This window comes from Oncorhynchus tshawytscha, linkage group LG11 (assembly GCF_018296145.1).
Source record: "Oncorhynchus tshawytscha isolate Ot180627B linkage group LG11, Otsh_v2.0, whole genome shotgun sequence".
Lineage (NCBI taxonomy): Eukaryota > Metazoa > Chordata > Actinopteri > Salmoniformes > Salmonidae > Oncorhynchus > Oncorhynchus tshawytscha.
The window spans coordinates 46,456,817-46,479,747 of NC_056439.1; the positions used below are offsets into that span (position 1 = coordinate 46,456,817).

At 42.5% G+C, this 22,931-nt stretch overlaps 1 protein-coding gene across 2 annotated transcripts in view; it reads left to right on the forward strand.

The window, feature by feature from the left end:
* Nucleotides 1-1,428: 1,428 nt before the first annotated feature.
* LOC112262221 (arf-GAP with SH3 domain, ANK repeat and PH domain-containing protein 3-like) overlaps nucleotides 1,429-22,931 on the forward strand; it is a 60,378-nt gene continuing 38,875 nt past the window's right edge. Inside the window, exons 1-3 of one of the 2 annotated variants that reach the window (XM_042330179.1) lie at nucleotides 1,429-1,818; nucleotides 8,261-8,333; nucleotides 12,992-13,137. In XM_042330179.1, coding sequence (XP_042186113.1) covers nucleotides 1,618-1,818; nucleotides 8,261-8,333; nucleotides 12,992-13,137 — 420 coding nt within the window. In that variant the 5' untranslated portion in view covers nucleotides 1,429-1,617. The remainder of the gene's footprint in view (nucleotides 1,819-8,260; nucleotides 8,334-12,991; nucleotides 13,138-22,931) is intronic. The other variant, XM_042330178.1, reaches the window with a different exon arrangement.

Here is a 22,931-nt window from a genome sequence, read left to right on the forward strand (position 1 = left end):
AACCTATGATAACAAAAGTATAATTTTAGATTTAAAAAAAAATACGCCATCAACAGGCTTTGCATCTGAGGAATTATAGTAACAAGTGCCCCGGGTGCAGTGTACAATTATTTAGGCATTGAAAAAGGTGTTTTTGGATGAAAGCTCAAGTTTTTTTTCAATGCCTTCCATGCGGTTAATATGTGAACTTGTCCAAGGTGTCGGACGAATGAGGCCAGGTTTCAACTGCTCCTCCAATTTCGCTTCGGTACGGCAGTTTAACTGACGCCCGGCCCAGAAAGACAATTCCCATATACGGCCACCCAGAGAAGTCAGATTCAAAAATTCCTAATAAGACACTTTAGTCATCACCTTCGTGCACAAAACATTGATTATTCAAATAATTGTTTATGAAGCCGATTTGTTTTCCATTACTCACAACCAAAGCTATGAATATTTTATATTTATCCAATGTCTCCCATATTTTTGGATGATGTGATGGCGTTGTCGCTGCACCCGGTGCGCTCTGAGTGCTAGTGCGCATTTGATGTTGATCAACATAAACTGGACGCAACCCAGATATATCGGAGTATGTGAACGTGAGTAGGTTACCTTGAGAACAACTGGCGGACATCTTGGATGCAGTTTCCAGTTCTTATTACAACACCTCAGTGTGTCAGACTTGACAACAGTTGTTATGCATTGGAACACTGCGATAGGTTGCACCATGTTCTGTGGCGGGGCTTAGTGAAGGGTTAATTGGTTATATCCTTTCAGCAGGTAAATATTTGGTTTTGTGGTCATATCAAGTAGTCTCACCCCCCATACTCAATATGGTTGCAGTGGGCTTGGAAAACACAGTCAAACCTGGACTACATTGCACCCAAAACTTTTCAAGTCTAAAACTTAACTTCCCTCAGGCAAAGTACTTCGATATCCTTCCTTTCATGTGTTGGCAGATTGTATAGTAGCAGGAATGAGGAGTCGGGTACACCTGTAAGGTGAAACCATAATGTCAAGGGTAGGTATATAGAGGTTTGCTACAAGTCTGTTACCTGCACTGGGCACCAACAGAGTCATACTATCTATACCCTGCAGGGAATTAGAGGCCGAGCTAAAGGTTTTTCAAGTGTAGAGGTGAGGTTTGCCATAGAATGACAGCTATATACTTTGGCTAAACTGGTGAAATACACCAATGGAAGGCATTGAAAGTTGAATGTTTTTGTTTAGCCTTGATTAAAATGTAGAATATTGCAGTGCTTTCACATGGTGGATCTTTCTCCATTTCCTCATAGCGCCCTGAACCTTTTCATTGCATTCTAAAGGGATTCTATGGTGTGTGACACCCTATTCATCTGTGTAGTAGTCCACTGTTTTCACTACAGGCTAGGGTTTGCATGGAGGGGAAATGAGACGGCAAAAGACTGCGGGTCCATTCTTCACGCGCCCAATTCAGTATGCCAGAAAGCAGAAACATTCCACGTGATGATGGAATTACTCCCTCCCTAACCGCACGCACAGAGCCAGCATTGGATCTGTAGCGCTCGCAGTGGTGCTCACTCATGTACCGCACCGCAGTGAGACATTTTACCTTTTGCTATATAGCCTTTTCCACAACGGAGAACATGTGCATTTTCAATGGAAACATGCGTTTTTGACACTTTTACTAACTTTTGTAAATCTTCAGTTGGACCCCTTTACCTTGAGAGAAATATGCCGGAGCGTATCAACATTTCGGAGTTTGTTGCTCTGACAAACGAGGACTTGGCTTCACCGGCTACCTCGAGTTTTCAGTCCAAAATGAGTGAATGTCGGAACACCGTTTCGGCAGTCGAAGAGGTAAGTCAGGCTAGTGCAGCGCAACCAGAGAGTGGGGAACGCGCAGTGCGTACTAATATTGTATACCAGTCTGCGTTAGGTAGCCTAACTTGTTATTGACAGTTGTGGGAGGTGAACCGATAGGTAAAACCCCTAAAACAAGTTGGCCAAGTTCATTTTGATGTAATCTATAAACGTAGGCTATTTATAAATATTTCCATGATATTTCACAAGTGTTTTATGTCGTCGTGGGACAGTGGATAGTGCAATGCACAGGGTTGGGGCAGTTGATAGATAGGTGAGGTGTTTATTTAAATAAGATTTACAAATAAGCATGTCCAAATATGTCATTTTCCCGTATGAGGGTTAAACTAAATGACTGTGACACTGAGTACTTTCCAGGATAACATTAGCTACAGTACAGTTATGACCTTTGTCTTGCAGTAACAGGCTATAGCCTAGTTTCACCTTAATACCATTCCTCCCATAACAGAGAAAGTGCCCATGGGTTCACTCAACATGAACTGCACTGACACACATGACTGATGATTGGTTCAAATAAATTGACAGTAAGAAGACTGTGGGAGCTGTACTGTTATATTTCAGTGCAGCCTTTGATATTATTGACTATAACCTGTTGTTGAGAACTTATGTGTCATGGCTTTTCAACCTCTAGCTATCTATCTAATTTAACTCAGGGGGTATTTTTTAATGGAAGCTTCTCTTATGTCAATGTGTGGTGTGCCGCAAGGCAGTTCTCTAGGTCCTCTACTCTTTCTATTTTTACCAATGACCTGCCACTGGCAATAAACAAAGCCTGTATGTCCATGTATGCTGATGATTCAACCATATACGTATCAGCAACCACAGCTAATGAAGTCAATGAAACCCTTAACAAGGAGTTGCAGTCAGTTTTGGAATGGGTGGCCAGTAATGAACTGGTCCTGAACATTTCTAAAACTAAGAGCATTGTATTTGGTACAAATCATTCCCTAAGCTCTAGACCTCAGTTAAATCTGGTCATGAATGGTGTGCCTGTTGAACAAGTTGAGGAGACAAAATGACTTGGTGTTACCTTAGATTGTAAACTGTAATGTTCAAAATGTATGGATTCAATGGTTATAAAGATGGGGAGAGGTCTGTCCGTAATAAAGAGATGCTCTGCTTTTTTGACACCACACTCCACAACGCAAGTCCTGGAGGCTCTAGTTTTATCTGATCTTGATTATTGTCCGGTCAGAGGTCATCATAGGTCAAGTGCTGCTAAGAAAGACCTAGTTAAGCTGCAGCTGACCCAGTACGGCACGTTTTGCTCTTAATTTTAACCAGAGGGCTGATATAAATATATTGCATGCAAGTCTCTCTTGGCTAAGAGTTGAGGAGAGACTAACTGCATCACTTACTTTTCTAAGAAAAATTAATGTTTTGAAAATCCCAAATTGTTTGCATAGGCAACTTACGCACAGCTCTGACACACACACTTACACCGCCAGACATGCCACCAGCGGTCTTTTCACAGTCCCCAAATCTAGAACAAATTCAAGAAAGTGTACAATATTATATAGAGCCGTTATTGCATAGAACTCCCATCTCATATAGCGGAAGTGAACTGTAAACCTAGTTTCAAAAAGCAGATAAAGCAACACCTCACCCCTATTTGATCTAGATATTTTGTGTGTATGTATTGATAGGTAGGCTAAGTGTGCCATTTTTAAATTGATGTAGTTCTGTTCTTGTCTATTGATGTTCTGTATTATGTCATGGTTCATGTTTTGTGTGAACCCCAGGAAGAATAGCTGCTGCTTTCGCAACAGCGAATGGGGATCCTAATAAAAAAAAAACAATACCATACCCACTGAGACATTGATGACTGAGGAATAGTCTCTCATGGTCTCTGTCGTGCACTGTTTGAGAGACCATTGTGGAACAGATGTTCAGATGGGCAATAATCATCCGAGCCTTCGTCAAAATCTTGAGCTACGAATGGCCACAGCTTTGATCTCTATTGGCGGGTCTAGATTAACGCATTTTACTGAACTTCGATGTCAACGTGAGATTAGGAGTAAGTAGATTCTCCTCAAGGTAGTTGTTAGAGAGATCTTAGCTCTTATAAGAGAAGGGAGTGATTTATGATGGTGAAGATCAGCTAGCAATGCATGGAACTGTAAAAAACTGACACAGGTAAACATCAGTGTTGACTCGCTATTGGAGAAAGCTGTAGCGCAGAGCATCACGCAGCTCTTGATTTGTTGTTATCATCGTTGTTGTTGTTATCGGGAACTTGTCAGCGAGAAGAGTCGATGGCCTCTAATTGGAGAGGCTGAACTGAAGGCTGGGAGGATGAAATAAAACGTCCGTTTCTGCTTTTAGCCATTCACATGAAATTACATGAAATGACTGTTTCTCATCAGTTACATAATCAGAGGCCTTCATTTGTTCTACCAACACACTTAAGTATTTCCTACCTTTTTTTACACAACAAAAAATGCTGAGGCTGGATAAAACTCCTGGCAATAGAAGCACAATGCAATCCTGGCTGGAACACATTTGACTAATGCTCTTCAGACTTGGCATGGCAGACCTGCCAGACTGAATGAACCCAAAAGCCCAACATTACCACAACTTTCTCGTAACCTTCTCCAAACGTTGACTCCCATGCCTTGATTTTGTCACAGCAAGGCAAGGAGAATTATGTTTTCCATAGACTGAATCCCAACCCCAAATCAACCTTACCACAGCCTTCCTCAAATATTGACTCAGCATAATCCCATGTCTGGTTTCCTCACAGCAGGGCTAAAAGAGCCAATCAGCCCCACTAGAAACCCATGGATGCACAGCACATCTCTGGCAGAGCTTCCTGAAGGGATTATGGCAGAGCCTCTTTAATTAGCTCAGTTCCTGAGGGCTGTGACTGGGGCTCTATGGGGTTCTGGGCTGGGATGACCTGGCTGAGCTTGTAGCAGGACCACCGGAAACAAACACAGCAGGCCAGCCAGACGGCACTCGTTTGGAGTGTGGACGGCTAGGAAGGATTAGTGTGTGTTGGGGTTGGGTTGGGGGTGGGGGGGGGTGAAGGACAGTGGGTTTGGTGGGCGAAACTCCAGCCTCAAGGCCTGTTGGGGATTATGTATGTGTTAATGTTTGTTTGAATCCATTTATCCTCAGACTGTGGTTTCAAGGCTTCTCAACATTGCAGATGAATCAGAGAGAGAAGCTGGCTTCTGACTGTGACATCACACACACACACTAAGCTTTATTCATGAATATATGTCTCTGTGATCCAAGTAAACCTCAGTGGTCTGAAATGCCCCAGTGAAAGTCCAAAGAAAGAAGAAATGGTAAAAAAAAACCCACATTACCCAACTATATATATAGCCTATACAAACTTCAGTTGTGTAATAATGATATGACACATTTTAAATTACCAATATGCAGTTTAAACTATAACAATGTCTCTTTTTCAATTTAAAAAATAAAAACTTAGGGAAGGGCCTGGAGAAATGTAACCACTCTCAAATTCATAGTCAGAGCTATGGATACCAGGACTGACCATCCATGATATCAACATTATGGTTTTAACCATATTTTGAGGTTTATATCGTTTACAAACATTGTAGTAAAACAATCTTATATTTTGGGTTCTGATGGTGTACATGAGGCATTAAGTTAAATTCTTCAAGAATCTATGGGTATATTATTCATTTATAAATCCAACAATGGATGTAACAACTACAGATTCCTCCTTTAAGATGATATGATACATCACTGGGTTCCTGGCCAGCTCTCCTAACTGAACCGTACCGCTGGATGCTAGAGTCTGTTTGTGTATCTCTGTCAGTATGTTAAGGTGAAGGGCTGTTGGATGGGCACACACGCACACTGTTTAGGGCATTTCTCCTGATAACCATCACAAAAGAAAAGGTAAGCAACAGAGATACCCTGGGGTTGGACGTGCCAGTCCAACAGAGATACCCTGACGTGCCAGTCCAACAGAGATACCCTGATGTGCCAGTCCAACAGAGATACCCTGACGTGCCAGTCCAACAGAGATACCCTGACGGGCCAGTCCAACCATTTCTCTATATGACTAATCTAACTATTTATAGTTACGACAGTCTGGAAACATAGCTGGGATAGCTCCGCTGGGGAGAGGCCATTTTGGAATCTGATTCCCAGACCTGGGTTTAAATACTATTTGAAATCATTTAAAATACTTTAGCTGGGCTTGATTGAGATTGCCTGGTGCAATGGAACCAATACGAAAGTCCCAAAAGTGCCTGCCACTCTATGCAGTCTAAAGCCAATTAATATTAGGATTTGAACCCAAATATGCAGGGCAGCTATGGAGAGAATCCATTTTAATACAACGTGATCAGGGCCATTTACAAATGGTGGCTGGGTATCAGAGTTATCAGAGGGCAGAGTGATCCCATTACTAGGTCATGATGTTTTAGGGGGAGGCTGTGTGTTATGGCTATAGTGGTTGTGTTGGCTGGTTGTGGCCTCCTACTGAAGCTTGTTACTCTTGATAGTAGTTGAGTGCTGATAAGGTTATTTGAATGGAGAGAGAGAGAGAGAGCAAGGGAAAGCCAGATTCTAAGGGCTCGTCGTTCTTGTGGTTATTCAACAAATCTGTCCTCTTGCCAGCAGCAGGTTCATGGGATCAGATATCCCCGAAGCCAGGAATTCCTGTTGCGCTGCCTGACCATGGGTTGACAGTGACACACACTGGGGTTTTGACACACACACACACACATGCAACCAGGAACACACACATACCAACATTCCCTATACCCTTGAGAGAAGAGTAAAACAGTTACACCCATAAATACATGTGTTACCATTGAGACAGACTGGGTGTATTCTCCACAGACAATCTTCCCTCTATTCTACTGTCTGTTTCAAACCTTGGACACCCCTCTATTATTACAGCAGCTCTGTGTGTGTTAGACAGAGTATCAGCAGATGCTGCAGACAGGACACAGCAGGGATGAACCACAAGGTCTGGTCCTCGGGACCTTAGGTTTTATTCTAAATGCATGCTGGGGGGTTTTAACATATCTTTTTGATTTACCGTAACAGGGTGTGTTGTAACTGTTCTACCGTCTACTACACCATGGTCGTGTGGCCTGTACTTGGATTCTGTGTACGAGGAGAGGTTTTAAAAAAGGGTATCTCTTTGTTAAATGGCGACATTACATCATTTGTTCATAGGGAACATCCTTTTAAACACATCACCTTCACCCTGACTGTCTCATAGACTTAAGGAAACACATTTATGACATTGAAGTGTAACAGTCTCAAGACATGATATTTTCACTTTGACCACTGTCTTGCCCTGACTCTTACTGTACGTGGCCTTGCTCAGCAGTTGACTGTGAAAGTGGAAAAATAAAGCAGAAGTGAGTCTTTCCATACATTTCTATACAGTTTAAAGTCCCATGCTCTTTTGAATTGGACAAATAAGACATGTGGAAGTCCCCCACAATGCCAAGGGCTGTTATGTCACATGAACACTAACCACTACTGGTTGAGTTACTGTAACTTTAATAATCCTTATAAAATAAGGATCCTTTTTTCTCTTAAGGATCATTTTTGTCTTCTCAATAAGGATTCTTTTTCTCTTAAGGATCATTTTTCTCTTCCCAATAAGGATCCTTTTTCTCTTCTCAATAAGGATCCTTTTTCTCTTCTCAATAAGGATACTTTTTTCTCTTCTCAATAAGGATCCTTTTCCTCTTCCCAATAAGGATCCTTTTTCTCTTAAGGATCCTTTTTCTCTTCCCAATCAGGATCCTTTTTCTCTTAAGGATCCTTTTTCTCTTCTCAATAAGGATCCTTTTTTTCTCTTCTCAATAAGGATCCTTTTTCTCTTCTCATTTTTCCCTGTAATCACGGACTGATTTAGACCTGGCACACCAGGTGGGTGCCATTAACGATCCGGTAGAAGAGAGAGCCACGAGGTCTGCTGGTTCAGATGTAAACAGAGCAGAGGGAAGTTTCAACATGTCAAATGCACGGTGAACCTGAAAGAGTCGGGGAACCTGAAAAGAAAACGTCCGGCGATGTCGGTGGTTAGTGCATGAGTGACATCAGCCCAATGATTGCACATGTGACGGTGTTAGACGGACTAAGTGCTGATTCACCTGTTCACTTAACATTAGTCATGGCGTGGGAACTAAACAGTCGTCATGACCGCTGCTAGAAAGTCAAAGAAAGTGTGTTTTCCCTAGAGACAGCTTGGACAGGTTACATTTTTTTCACCATTGCTGTTTCTCATTACTACTGGGTGAAATCCTAACTTGGAGTCTGTGGTGTAATATTCCATTTTTTTGTTGTTGTTCAAGTCTCCCATTGACATCATCAGTACATGATTTTACGTCAAACACAGAGTTGCATGGACAGACCGATCTGAAGTTAGGATGTTTCCTTAAATCTCTTCTCCTCTCTTTATGTGTTGCAGTCCTTAGAGATGGACCAGAGCACCTTACAGAGGATGAAGAAGATGATCAAGGCCATCCACAGCTCTGGACTAAGTAAGCGCCCGCACGCACACACACACACACATACATGGCATTATAAGCCTTATTATAATGCATTATGAAGGCTCATACATGTGTTCAAGTTATAAAGCATTATACTGACAGGCTTTAGGTTGGGCTTCCGAGTGGCGCAACGGTCAAAGGCACTGCATCTCAGTGCTAGAGGCGTCACTACAGACCCTGGTTCGATTCCAGGCTGTGTTTGGGAGTCCCATACAGCGGCGCACAATTGGCCCAGCGTTGTCCAGGTTAGGGTTTGGGCGGGGTAGGCTGTCATTGTAAATACGAATTTGTTCTTAACTGACTTGCTTAGTTAAATAAAGGTTAAATTATTTTAAAAATTAAAGAAGTGTTGATCAGCAGCATTTTCAAAATGGCTGCCAATTCCCTTATAAATGACATCAAGTGGCTTGTTGTGTGGGCATTGTTTGTTAGGCTTCTTTGTTAGTCACGTGATTAGGGTGTGGGATGAGGGATAACATGTGTTTTGTGGATGGTGTCGTTGTATGGGTTCTATGTGATGCGTTGGCTAAGCCACCCTTTCTGTCTTTAGGGGTGTAACAGTTTATCAAACCCACGGTTCGGTATGTATTGCGGTTTTGGGTTCACGTTTCGGTAGAGTAGAAAAATGTATTGCCAACAGTTACTGTAGTTAATTTGAGTGTATTTAAGAAAATCCAAAGTGTTGGTATTCAAAATTTTCTTAAATGAAAACACGATTACTCAACAACAACGCAACAGCACGTCTTCAACCTCAAGAGGCTGAAGAAATCTGGCTTGGCCCCTAAGATCCTCAGAAAATTTTACAGATGTACAATTGAGAGCATCCTGTCGGGCTGTATCTCTGCCTGGTACGGAAACTGCACCACCCACAACCACAGGGCTCTCCAAAGGGTGGTGCAGTCTGCCAAGCGCATCACTGGGGACACACTGCCTGCCCTCCAGGACACCTACAGCACCTGATGTCACAGGAAGGCCAAAAAGGTCATCAAGGACACAGCCTGTTCACCCCACATCAAAGCTGGGACCGAGAGACTGAAAAACAGCTTCTATCTCAAGGCCATCAGACTGTTAAATAGCCATCACTAGCTGGCTACCACCCAGTTACTCAACCCTGCACCTTAGAGGCTGCTGCCCTATATACATAGACATAGACATGGAATCACTGGTCACTTTAATAATGTTTACATACTGCTTTACTCATTTCATATGTTTATACTGTATTCTATTCTACTGTACTTTAGTCAATGCCACTCTGACATTGATCGTCCTAATATTTATGTATTTATAAATGTTTTATTTGTACCTTTATTTAACTAGGCAAGCCAGTTAAGAACAAATGTTTATTTCCAATGACGGCCTACCCCGGCCAAACTCTAACCCGGACAACACTGGGCCAATTGTGCGCCGCCCTATGGGGCTCCCAATCACGGCCTGTTGTGATACAGCCTATAATCGAACCAGGGTCTGTAGTGACACCTCTAGCACTGAGATGCAGTGCCCTAGACCCCTGCGCCACTTGGGAGCCATTATTTTACTTTTAGATGTGTGTGTATTGTTGTGAATTGTTAGATACTACTGTACTGTTGGAGCTAGGATCACAAGCATTTCGCTACACCTGCAAGAACATCTGCTCAATATGTGTATGTGACCAATAAATTGGATAAGATTTTTGAACAACACTAAAATAAAGTGCAATATACATGTGAAATCAATATATAAACATGGCTCAGACATTGTATAGGTCTATGCTATAATGTTTTCGTACAGAGATAATATGCGCACTTGTGTGACTCTCTTAAAGGGTCTATAGCACGGTACTTTTAATTTCCTGCTCCGGGGTAATGTGATGGGCTGTCTGTAACCCTGGAGGTCCATCCATCTGTAGTAAGCGCTACACAGGATGCACTGGTCAATTCACTGACAACTTCAGCTGATTTAGCTTGCTTATATAGGGCGCGATACTACCTGTTTGCTGAAATGGGCGCTCGTGATCAAAGTTCGTAACGTGGCTCGAACTCTTTCACGAGGTGCTGAAACCTGGAGAATAGTGGGCTGATTTCGACGTAAATGTGTCAACGTGTCTGAGGTGTTGGCAGCTGCATAGGCTATTCTGGTTGAGCAGTGGAGACATATACTCTCTGTCCATCACCGTTGTAATCTACTGGGAAGCCAAAATGTTCCCAAACTGGAGATTTAAACGATGGAGAATCTTCCTGGTTTATCGACCCCACCATTCGCTATAGTACAGAACTAGTTCCCGACTGCGCCTCACAAAATGACAGTTTGAAATGCGCCAATTAAATAGTTGAATTTTGATAAAAGTAGTTTGTTTTACAACTATTTGTTTTAGCGGGAATAGCCTGAATTTATGATAATATGCAGCTGTTTAAAGGGCAAATCCACAGATGAAACAATGTCAAAACGGCACCCTGCCCCTTGTTTTGGGTAAAAAACAAAAAACTGAGGGATGGGCCTGGACAAATGGAACCACTCTCAGATTAAAATGGGGACCTTGGTTCCGTCAGCACTGTGAACCCGAAAGATATATGTATTTTAATGTATTCTATCGAATAAAAACAGTAGACCTATAGGTTATGTCTAACGCTGCGTTCTATGCCTGGAGTAAAACTGAGCTGAAAAAACCCCAGTTCAGACTATTCCACTATTCCCGTTAAAACAAATAGTTGTAATTTATTGGAATGACTGGAATTTTGATAGACTTTGGTTTTTAATGTAAAGATATAATGTAATCGTATTATTATATGAAGTAGAAAGCGATGGGTTAGAAGAAACCTACATAACCAACCTATAAAGTAACATTTAACATCCATATATGGCCAGCTATGTACACTTCAACATTGATTTATCCTGCAATAGATGTTGTTCAATATTTTGTCTTCTTCTAATACGGTTTAAGGGGAAAGTAATCTAAAAGTAACTGAATGTAATCAGATTACGTTACTGAGTTTGGGTAATCCAAAAGTTACGTTACTGATGTACAATTTTGGACGGGTAACTTGTAATTGTAACGGATTGCATTTATAAAGTAACCTACCCAACCCTGACGACTACTTTTCACTATTTCATACTGGTGTGACGAAGCAACTACTCACCAGATTCACAATGATAACAACATACAGAAAACATGGATGAACATAAAAAAATATGTTTTTCTTCTTACTGAACTGTGAAATAGTCTGTTTCCTATTTGGGGGGTTTAACGGTCAGATGTAAGTCAGAGAGAGACAGAGTTAGGAAATGATGTTTGGTCAGTCAGTACAGAGATACCCCAACTCCACTTCTATCCACACATCCACCATCCCCCCTCTAAACCCCCACTTTCTTTCTCCCTCTTAACTGGAATCATATGGGGCTGTTCCATTCCAGTAAGGCTAAGGGGGGGCCCCCTCTTTTCCTGTTTGTTGCTAGTGGTTGGCTGATTCAGAACCCCTCAATCAGCCATGAATGATACAGTATGGCGTTGGTCGGTTGACTCACCATCCCTCTCTCTCTCGCTCTCTCTCGCTCCCCCCCCTCTCTCTCTCTCTCCCTTCTCTCTCCCTCTCCCTCTCTCTCTTGCTCCCCCTCTCTCTCTCCCTTCTCTCTCCCTCTCGCTCCCCCTCTCTCTCTCGCGCTCTCTCGCCCCCCCTCTCTCTCTCGCGCTCTCTCGCTCCCCCCTCTCTCTCTCGCGCTCTCTCGCCCCCCTCTCTCTCTCTCGCCCCCCCTCTCTCTCTCTCGCTCTCTCTCGCCCCCCTCTCTCTCTCGCTCTCTCTCGCCCCCCCTCTCTCTCTCGCTCTCTCTCGCCCCCTCTCTCTCTCGCTCTCTCTCTCTCGCTCGCCCCCCTCCCCTCTCTCTCTCTCGCTCTCTCTCGCTCCCCCCTCTCTCTCTCGCTCCCCCCTCTCTCTCTCTCCCAACCCCAGGGGGCCATTAATGATCTTCCTCAAATATGTTAGTCAATGTTGTACTGCTCATCAGATTTGTTGTTAACAAACCCGCAGTTAGCATGCAGCCGCAGACCTTGGCTCTGACACACAAACAAGCATACACACACAACATTAAAGACTGAAAGAGACCATTTTGAACAAAAGCAGACTATCTGGGGTAAGCCATCGGGATGGCATAGATGTGCATTTTGTAATAGTTACTGGAAAAACTGTAGCCTAGACGCCAGGCAGTTACTGCTCCCACTGTCGTTGCCTTGCCAGACCTTTGACAAAGGACCTGGCTAAAGCACAAACCGATTGGGATCCACATACTGGCACCTATGCTAGAAAACTGGAGATGGGTACTCAAAAAGACTCGTTGACATTCCCCATTTCACATTATTGTGCAAACGACAGTATGCTGGCTCTCATCCAGCTGGGTTCCAGCAACTATTACATCTAGTACAGCTCTGCTCAGTCGTGATGAAAGAGTATATGAAAGGGTATATGTGGTCACTTTCTCTCTTGTTATGTTTATGTTGACAGGCTGTAGTCAGAGGGCAGTGGCACCGCTGGGTTAGACACTACATTGGGAGAGAGGGTGAGTGAGTGAGGGGAAGAGAGAGGGGAGAGAGAGTGAGGGGGATAGGGGAAGAAAGAGGGAGGGAGAGAGTGAGGGGGTGAGAGAGAGGGAGAAACAACAATGAAGTGTGTTTGTGGTTCTAGGTCATGTGGAGAACAAGGAGCAGTACATCGAGGTGCTGGAGAACCTGGGGAACAGTCACCTGACCCAGGACAACAACGAGGTGTCCACAGGATTCCTCAACATGGCCGTCTTCACCAGGGAGGTCACCTCTCTCTTCAAGAACCTGGTGAGAGGAGGGGGAGACTTTGGAGGGGGAGGAGGTTGGGAGTCGGGTGAAGAAGACAGAGGAGGGCTAATAGAGGGAAGGTCCGCACAAAATGTATTCAATTTTACAGGACAAGCATTTCACTCATCTGGGCTTCATCTTCATCAATGTCATAGGGGTTGGAGGGGTAAATGTACTGCAGTGATGGTGTTGATGTACTGCAGTGACTGTGATGATGGTGTTGATGTACTGTAGTGATGGTGTTGATGTACTGCAGTGACAGTGTTGATGTACTGTAGTGACTGTGATGATGGTGTTGATGTACTGCAGTGACTGGTGTTGATGTACTGTAGTGACTGTAGTGATGGTGTTGATGTACTGTAGTGATGGTGTTGATGTACTGTAGTGATGGTGTTGATGTACTGCAGTGATGGTGTTGATGTACTGTAGTGATGGTGTTGATGTACTGCAGTGATGGTGTTGATGTACTGCAGTGACTATGGTGTTGATGTACTGTAGTGATGGTGTTGATGTACTGTAGTGATGGTGTTGATGTACTGCAGTGATGGTGTTGATGTACTGCAGTGATGGTGTTGATGTACTGCAGTGATGGTGTTGATGTACTGTAGGGACTGTAGTGATGGTGTTGATGTACTGTAGGGACTGTAGTGATGGTGTTGATGTACTGTAGGGACTGTAGTGATGGTGTTGATGTACTGTAGTGATGGTGTTGATGTACTGTAGTGACTATGATGATGGTGTTGATGTACTGTAGTGATGGTGTTGATGTACTGCAGTGACTGTGATGATGTACTGTAGTGACTATGATGATGGTGTTGATGTACTGTAGTGATGGTGTTGCTGTACTGCAGTGATGGTGTTGCTGTACTGCAGTGATGGTGTTGATGTACTGCAGTGACAGTGTTGATGTACTGTAGTGACTATGATGATGGTGTTGATGTACTGCAGTGACTCTGGTGTTGATGTACTGTAGTGACTGTAGTGATGGTGTTGATGTACTGTAGTGATGGTGTTGATGTACGGTAGATATGGTGTTGATGTACTGCAGTGACTATGGTGTTGATGTACTGTAGTGACTGCAGTGATGGTGTTGATGTACTGCAGTGATGGTGTTGATGTACTGTAGTGATGGTGTTGATGTACTGCAGTGATGGTGTTGATGTACTGCAGTGACTATGGTGTTGATGTACTGCAGTGACTATGGTGTTGATGTACTGCAGTGATGGTGTTGATGTACTGTAGTGACTATGATGATGGTGTTGATGTACTGCAGTGATGGTGTTGATGTACTGCAGTGATGGTGTTGATGTACTGCAGTGACGGTGTTGATATACTGCAGTGACTGTGATGATGGTGTTGATGTATTGTAGTGATGGTGTTGATGTACTGCAGTGATGGTGTTGATGTACTGTAGTGACTGTAGTGATGGTGTTGATGTACTGTAGTGATGGTGTTGATGTACTGTAGTGATGGTGTTGATGTACGGTAGGGATGGTGTTGATGTACTGCAGTGATGGTGTTGATGTACTGTAGTGACTGTAGTGATGGTGTTGATGTACTGTAGTGATGGTGTTGATGTACTGTAGTGATGGTGTTGATGTACGGTAGGGATGGTGTTGATGTACTGCAGTGACTGTAGTGATGGTGTTGATGTACTGTAGTGACGGTGTTGATGTACTGTAGGGATGGTGTTGATGTACTGTAGGGATGGTGTTGATGTACTGTAGTGACTGTAGTGATGTACTGTAGTGACTGTAGTGATGGTGTTGATGTACTGTACTGATGGTGTTGATGTACTGCAGTGACTGTGATGATGGTGTTGATGTACTGTAGTGATGGTGTTGATGTACTGTAGTGATGGTGTTGATGTACTGCAGTGAGTGTAGTGATGGTGTTGATGTACTGTAGTGATGGTGTTGATGTACTGTAGTGACTGTAGTGATGGTGTTGATGTACTGCAGTGATGGTGTTGATGTACTGCAGTGATGGTGTTGATGTACTGCAGTGACTGTGATGATGATGTTGATGGTGTTGATGTACTGTAGTGATGGTGTTGATATACTGCAGTGACTGTGATGATGGTGTTGATGTACTGTAGTGATGGTGTTGATGTACTGCAGTGACTGTGATGATGTACTGCAGTGATGGTGATGATGTACTGCAGTGATGGTGATGAAGAGGGAAGGGTACGGTTTCAGAGGGAAACAGGGCAGACAGACGTGATCTGATTGTTATTGTGTTGGTGGTGACAGAACAGAATGCTGGCTGGTGTGACTAATAGGGGAGCTGGTAGATAATCAAATCAAATGGTATTGGTCACACGCTTCATAAACAGCAGGTGTAGACTATCAGTGAAATGCTTACTTACGAGCCCTTCCCATAATGCAGAGAAACATTTAAAAATAGTAACACATTAAATAAATACACAATGAGTAACGATAACTCGGCTATATAAACGGGGTACCAGAACCTAGTCGATGTGCAGGTGTACGATGTCATTGAGTTAGATATGCACATATAGATTGGGTAAGGGACAGTTTGAAATTTACTGGGGGGGGGTATTATTATTATTTTTTCTTGCTTTGGGGAGGGTAGTGCGTTTTCTCCCTGGTTTACATTGACTCTTTTGCAGGTTTGACTATATAATGTCTTCCATCCGAGCCACATGTCCTCATCTGCTTGCATGCGCCTCCTCGAGTTCAAGGTGTTTTAGTACTTCCCTTGTGCATTAGAGTTTTACTATACCACAGGTCAATATAGTACACCACTCTGTCTGTCCTGCCCTCTATCCACCATTCATAGTGACAATAGTGGTTGGTGGATCGTTTGTCCAGATCTGCAATAGGCTAACTAGCGATCGTACCACACATAAAAGCATTCAAAACTGCACCAGTTGTTTTTCTACGAATCCACAAGATGGGGGAATAGCTGAGAGGCAGTGTAGAGGCCAGGTGGGTCATTACACATGATAAGAAAAGGGGAGATATGAGACATGCTGCTCAAAAAGCTGTTTTGGGACAATACAACTATCCTAACTAGACTATAATAGCAGTAATAATTGTAGTAATATAGTAGCAGTAATAATTGTAGTAATATAGTAGCAGTAATAATTGTAGTAATATAGTAGCAGTAATAATTGCGTTATTGTTTTCAAGTGAGTACAACATTCTACTCTAGGGCTGCAGTGAAAATGTAATTTGAATAACAGAGCAAAAGCCCTGTGATTTTGAATGGTTCATTTAGCTCAGTTGTGGGTCTACTCTCTACAGTTCAGAAAGGCCCAGTAGCAGGCCAGTCTGGCTGTATTGTTACTTCTGATACTGAGATGCGCTGTCCTATAATTATGTGGCCACATATGCTCCCAGCAGACCCATTTATTCAGGAAAGCTTAACACACGCTTCCTCTCCAATCCGAGTGGCTATTCCTCGCGCACCTAGAATCTAACGCTTTAATATAGCCTAAATGATATAACTTGTCAACTGTATTACCTTCCACATGTGGCATTAACAAAACCAGTAACAATTTTGCACGTTTCTTCAAAATTATAATTCCAGCATCCTAAACGCAACATGTAAAGTGTTTAGTCCCATGTTTCATGAAATAAAAAGATCCCAGACATGTTTGCATAGACGGTTGTGAGGCCGGTTGGACGTCCTGCCAAATTCTCAAAAATAACATTGGAGTCGGCTTATGGTAGAGAAATGTACATTCAATTATCTGGCAATAACTCTGGTGGAACATTCCTGCAGTCAGCATGCCAATTGCACACTCCCTCAAAACTTGAGACATCTGTGGCATTGTGTTGTGTGACAAAACTGCACATTTTAGAGTGTCCTTGAATTTAATTGTCCCCAGCACTTGTGTAATGATCATGCCGTTGAATCGGCTTCTTGATATGCCACACCTGTCAGGTGAATGAATTATCTTGGCAAAGGAGACATGCTTACTAAAAGGGATGTAAACAAATGTGTGCACAACATTTTAGAGAAATAAGCTTTTTGTGCGTGTGGAGAATTTAATTTTATTTCAGCTCATCAAACACTTTACATGTTGCGTTTTATATTTTTGTTCAGTGTGTGTATATATACATACAAGTACTGTGTGTAGTATATACACTACCGGTCACACATTCAATGGTTTTTCTTTAAAGTATATTTTATATTTTATATGATTAAAATAGGCACCCTTTGCCTTGATGACAGCTATTTGGTAAAATACCAAGTCCATATTGTGGAAAGATACTCAATTAAGCAAAGAGAAATGACAGTCCATCATTAATTTACGACATGAAGGTCAGTCAATCCGGAAAATGTCAAACATTTTCTTCAAGTGCAGTCGCAAAAACCATCATGCGCTGTGATGAAACTGGCTCTCATGAAGACCCAGAGTTACCTCTGCTGCAGAGGATAAGTTCAGTAGAGTTACCAGTCTCAGAAATTGCAGACCAACTAAATGCTTCAGAGTTCAAGTAACAGACACATCTCAACAGCAACTGTGAATCAGGCCTTGATGGTCGAATTGCTGCAAAGAAACCACTACTAAAGGACACTAATAATAAGAATAGACTTGCTTGGGCCAAGAAACATGAGCAATGGCCATTAGACCGGTGGAAATCTGTCCTTTAGTCTGATGAATCCAAATTTGAGATTTTTGGTTCCAACTGCCATGTCTTTGTGAGACGCGGTGTGGGTGAATGGATGATATCCGCATGTGTGGTTCCCACCGTGAAGCATGGAGGAGGAGGAGGTGTTATGGTGTGGGGGTGCTTTGCTGGTGACACTCTGATTTATTTAGAATTCAAGGCACACTTAACCAGCATGGTTACCACAGCATTCTGCAGCAATACGCTATCCCATCTGGTTTGGGCTTAGTGGGACTATCAGGACAATGACCCAACACACCCCCAGGCTGTGTAAGGGCTATTTGACCAAGAAGGAGAGTGATGGAGTAATGCATCAGATGACCTGGCCTCCACAATCCCCCCGACCTCAACCAAATTAAGATGGTTTGGGATGAGTCAGACCGCAGGAAAAGCAGCCACAAGTGTTCAGCATATGTGGGAACTCCTTCAATACTGTTGTAAAAGCATTCCAGGTGAAGTTGGTTGAGAGAATACCAAGAGTGTGCAAAGCTGTCATCAAGGCAAAGGGTGGCTATTTGAAGAATCTCAAATATAAAATATATTTTGACACTTTTTTGGATGTCTTCACTATTATTCTACAATGTAGAAAATAGTAAAAAATAAAGAAAAACCCTTGATTGAGTAGGTGTGTCCAAACTTTTGACCGGTAGTGTATCTACAGTACCAGTCAAAAGTTTGGACACACCTACTCAATCAAGGGTTCTTTATTTGTACTATTGTCTACATTTTGTCCTGTGGTCACTGTTTCAGTCAATTTCTTTTATTTGTAGCCTAATGAAAACACCCCAGGGCAATATTATAATCCATAAACCTGTGGAGTTGAGCTCCATCAATGAAATTATTGTCTGGTTATGTTACATGATTAAAGTATGGTCCTAGAAGCATTACTCAACTCTCTCCACAATGTCAACGTTAAGTTAAGTTAACCAAAGCTATCATCTCAATAACCCTGTGTGTGTGTGTGTGTGTGCCGTCAGAGGGGTTATTTATGAATGAGTTGCAGTTTGGTCACAACTTGAGGGTCAAAGGGCCCCAGGTTTTAGGGAGAGGAAGGGTGAGGGGAGACCCCAAACTTGTCTCAGGTATGTGTGTGTGCATATATGCGTGCAGGAGTGTGTATGTATGTGTGTGTGTGTGTGTTTGTGTTGGAGGGATACAACAGCTGCAGGGGAGTAATTAGAGCCATTCAGAAAACTGGAGCAAGCCGAAACCCTCCCACTGATAGTCTCCATGGCAATGATAATTCCTCCCAGACCTTTCTGTGTTGTGAGTGGACAAGGTCCCACCCCCCCATCTGTCAATCAAAGTTTCCCACGCAGGCTCTAGAGGAAGTGTTTGAGGGAACTGGGGAAACCAATCCAACTCACTACCGCTGTTTGATTTAGGGGCTTTTAAAGTCAACTGTGTGTGGTTTCACTGTTAGGCCTTTTTCCATTCGCTAAGTTATTGGAAGCCAATCAAAACAAACAAAGCTTTGGATCAATTTCTCAAGGCTAACTTGTGTATGAACTCAGAAGAGGGAAGTGGTTGACTTGTATTTACCTACAAAGCTGCTTCAGTACAGGACATGTTTTTGGACAGTCAGTCAGTGTATTGTTATTCAATTGGATCTACATAAGACCTTCAGATGTTTTCCCAGTAAGCACAAGCTGTTGAAAATAGTTATTTCAATGTTGTTTGCCCATAGGTTTGATTTATCTAAGAATTATATTTGAGAATGGTTGTTCCCATTGAGTGATATCACTTCATCCATCATGAGGTAAATAGAATCTGTGGGCAGAACAAGGAGATTTGTATTTGTTTCACATCCAACCTATATTTTATTGATGTACGTACAGTTGAAGTTGGAAGTTTACATACACTTAGGTTGAAGTCAATAACTTGTTTTTCAACCACTCCACAAATTTCTTGTTAACAAACTATAGTTTTGGCAAGTCGGTTAGGACATCTACTTTGACCATGACACAAGTCATTTTTCCAACAATTGTTTACAGAAATTATTTCACTTAATTCACTGTATCAAAATTCCAGTGGGTCAGAAGTTTACATACACTAAGTTGACTGAGCCTTTAAACAGCTTGGAAAATTCCAGAAAATGATGTTGTGGCTTTAGAGCCCTCTGATAGGCTAATTGACATCATTTGAGTCAATTGGAGGTGTACCTGTGGATGTATTTCAAGGCCTACCTTCAAACAGTGCCTCTTTGCTTGACATTATGGGGAAAACAAAATAAATCAGCCAAGACCTCAGAAAACAATTGTAGACCTCCACAAGTCTGGTTCATCCTTGGAAGCAATTTCCAAAAGCCTGAAGGTACCACGTTCACCTGTACAAGCAATAGTACGCAAGTATAAACCCCATGGGACCACGCAGCCGTCATACCGCTCAGGAAGCAGATGCGCTGTCTCCTAGAGATGAACGTACTTTGGTGCGCAAACTGCAAATCAATCCCAGAACAACAGCAAAGGACCTTGTGAAGATGCTGGTGGAAACAGGTACAAAAGTATCTATATCCACAGTAAAACGAGTCCTATATCGACATAACCTGAAAGGCCGCTCAGCAAGGAAGAAGCCACTGCTCCAAAACCGCCATAAAAAAGCCAGACTACGGTTTGCAACTGCACATATGGGGACAAAGATCATACTTTTTGGAGAAATGTCCTCTGGTCTGATGAAACAAAAATATAACTGCTTGGCCATAATGACCATCGTTATGTTTGGAGGAAAAAGGGGGAGGCTTGCAAGCTGAAGAACACCATCCCAACTGTGAAGCACGGGGGTGGCAGCATCATCATCTGCGTCATCTATAAGTTGTTACTAGGTAAAGCCCCACCTTATCTCAGCTGACTGGTCACCATAGCAGCACCCACCTGTAGCACGCGATCCAGCAGGTATATTTCACTGGTCACCCCCAAAGCCAATTCCTCCTTCGGCCGCCTTTCCTTCCAGTTCTCTGCTGCCAATGACTGGAACGAACTGCAAAAATCACTGAAGCTCACTAGCTTTAAGCACCAGCTGTTAGAGGATGCTCACAGATCACTGCACCTGTACATAGTCAATCTGTAAATAGTCCGTCCAACTACTTCATCACCAGATTATTTATTTTATTTATTTTGCTCTTTTGCACCTCAGTACCATTATTTGCACACTCATCTTCTGCACATCTATCACCCCAGTGTTTAATTTGCCATACTGTAATAATTTCCCCACTATGGCCTATTTATTGCCTCATCCCCCTTATCCTACCTCACACACTGTATATAGACTTTCTCTATTGTATTATTGATTGTATGTTTGTTTATTCCATGTGTAACTCTGTTGTTGTTTGTGTCGCACTGCTTTGTTTTATAATGGCCAGGTCGCAGTTGTAAATGAGAACTTGTTCTCAACTACCCTACCTTGTTAAATAAAGGTGAAATAAAAAATAAAATCATGTTGTGGGGGTGCTTTGCGGCAGGAGGGACTGGTGCACTTTGCAAAATAGATGGCTTCATGAGGAAGGACAATTGTGGATATATTGACGCAACATCTCAAGCCATCAGTTAAAGCTTGGTTAAAGCTTGGTCGCAAATGGATCTTCCAAATGGACAATGACTCCAAGCATACTTACAAAGTTGTGGCAAAATGGCTTAAGGACAACAAAGTCAAGGTATTGAAGTGGCCATCACAAAGCCCTGACCTCAATCCTATAGAAATTTTGTGGGCAGAACTGAAAAAGCGTGTGCGAGCAAGGAGGCCTACAAACCTGACTCTGTTACACCAGCTCCGTCAAGAGGAATGGGCCAAAATTCACCCAACTTATTGTGGGAAGCTTGTGGAAGGTTACCTGAAACGTTTGACCCAAGTTAAACAATTTAAAAGGCAATGCTATCAAATACTAGTTGAGTGTATGTGAACTTCTGACCCACTGGGAATGTGATAAAAGAAATCAAATCTGAAATAAATCATTCTCTGCTTTTATTCTGACGTTTCATATTCTTAAAATAAAGTGGTGATCCTAACCGACCTAAGACAGGGAATTTTTTACTTGGAGTAAATGTCAGGAATTGTGAAAAACTGAGTTTAAAATGTATTTGGCTACGGTGCATGTAAACTTCGCCTCGAAATCGGTCTCGTAGCAAAAATTTGAAATGATGTTGTTTACATGTTTTGTTACACCTATTAGAGAGCTGCTCTTTGTCTACACCCATTCAGCCTTAGACCCACCCATCTCTTTAAGGTTTCACATGTGAGGGCCATGTGGTTAACACAGCATATATCAAATCAAATCTATGTTTATTTGTCACATGCACAGGATACAGAAGGTGTACATGGTACAGTGAAGTGGTTACTTGCATAGCCACATCTAGCTAAGTGGATGGGTCACTATTGTCTAGACATGTACACATGTTCATGAAATACAATAGATGGACATAATCACCCCCAGACACACCTGGCTAATTTGATGGGTCATGTAATAATCCGGCCTAAGTTTAGTCTTCTGTTTAGACATGTAACAAGCTACCTAAACAATGAACTGGAATAATCCCAACTCATACTACTACCAATACAAACATTATCTTAGCTGTAGTATGAATCTGCATGTAGCTAAAGCTAACAAACTAGGTTTAATGTTAGCTAGCTAACATTAGGCTATAACTAGCAATGCAAATGGATTTCTGATTTGAATAACATTACTACACAGATCACACACGTAACGTTAGCTAGCGAGCCAGCAAGCTAACGTTTGCTAGCTAACTAACAGTACGCTTTAACTTGCAATGAAAATGATTTGACAAAATTAGAAACTTATTTTAAAAAATGTAGCTAGACTCTTACCCATATACATGGATGAATACTACACAACTGACTGGAACCATTTAACTCGGTTTAGTTTGTAGGTACATCTTGTTTGGCCAGCGTTGTGTCAAGTCACTCCGGGTTCACACGGACCGTGGCGTGGGCAGAAAGTAGCCCATCACTTTTCCCAACTGATCTGTCGATAGCGCCTGCTAAATTCAGGGCATCTACGTTGTTGAGAAAAGCAGCAACACTTTTGTAGTTCTCGATGGCTAACGTTATATCTTTCACAAACGATGCGCTACAAAGGACTGTCAACACATACTGAACAGCTAACGTTATAGACAGACGCATGCTACATGGCAGACCAAT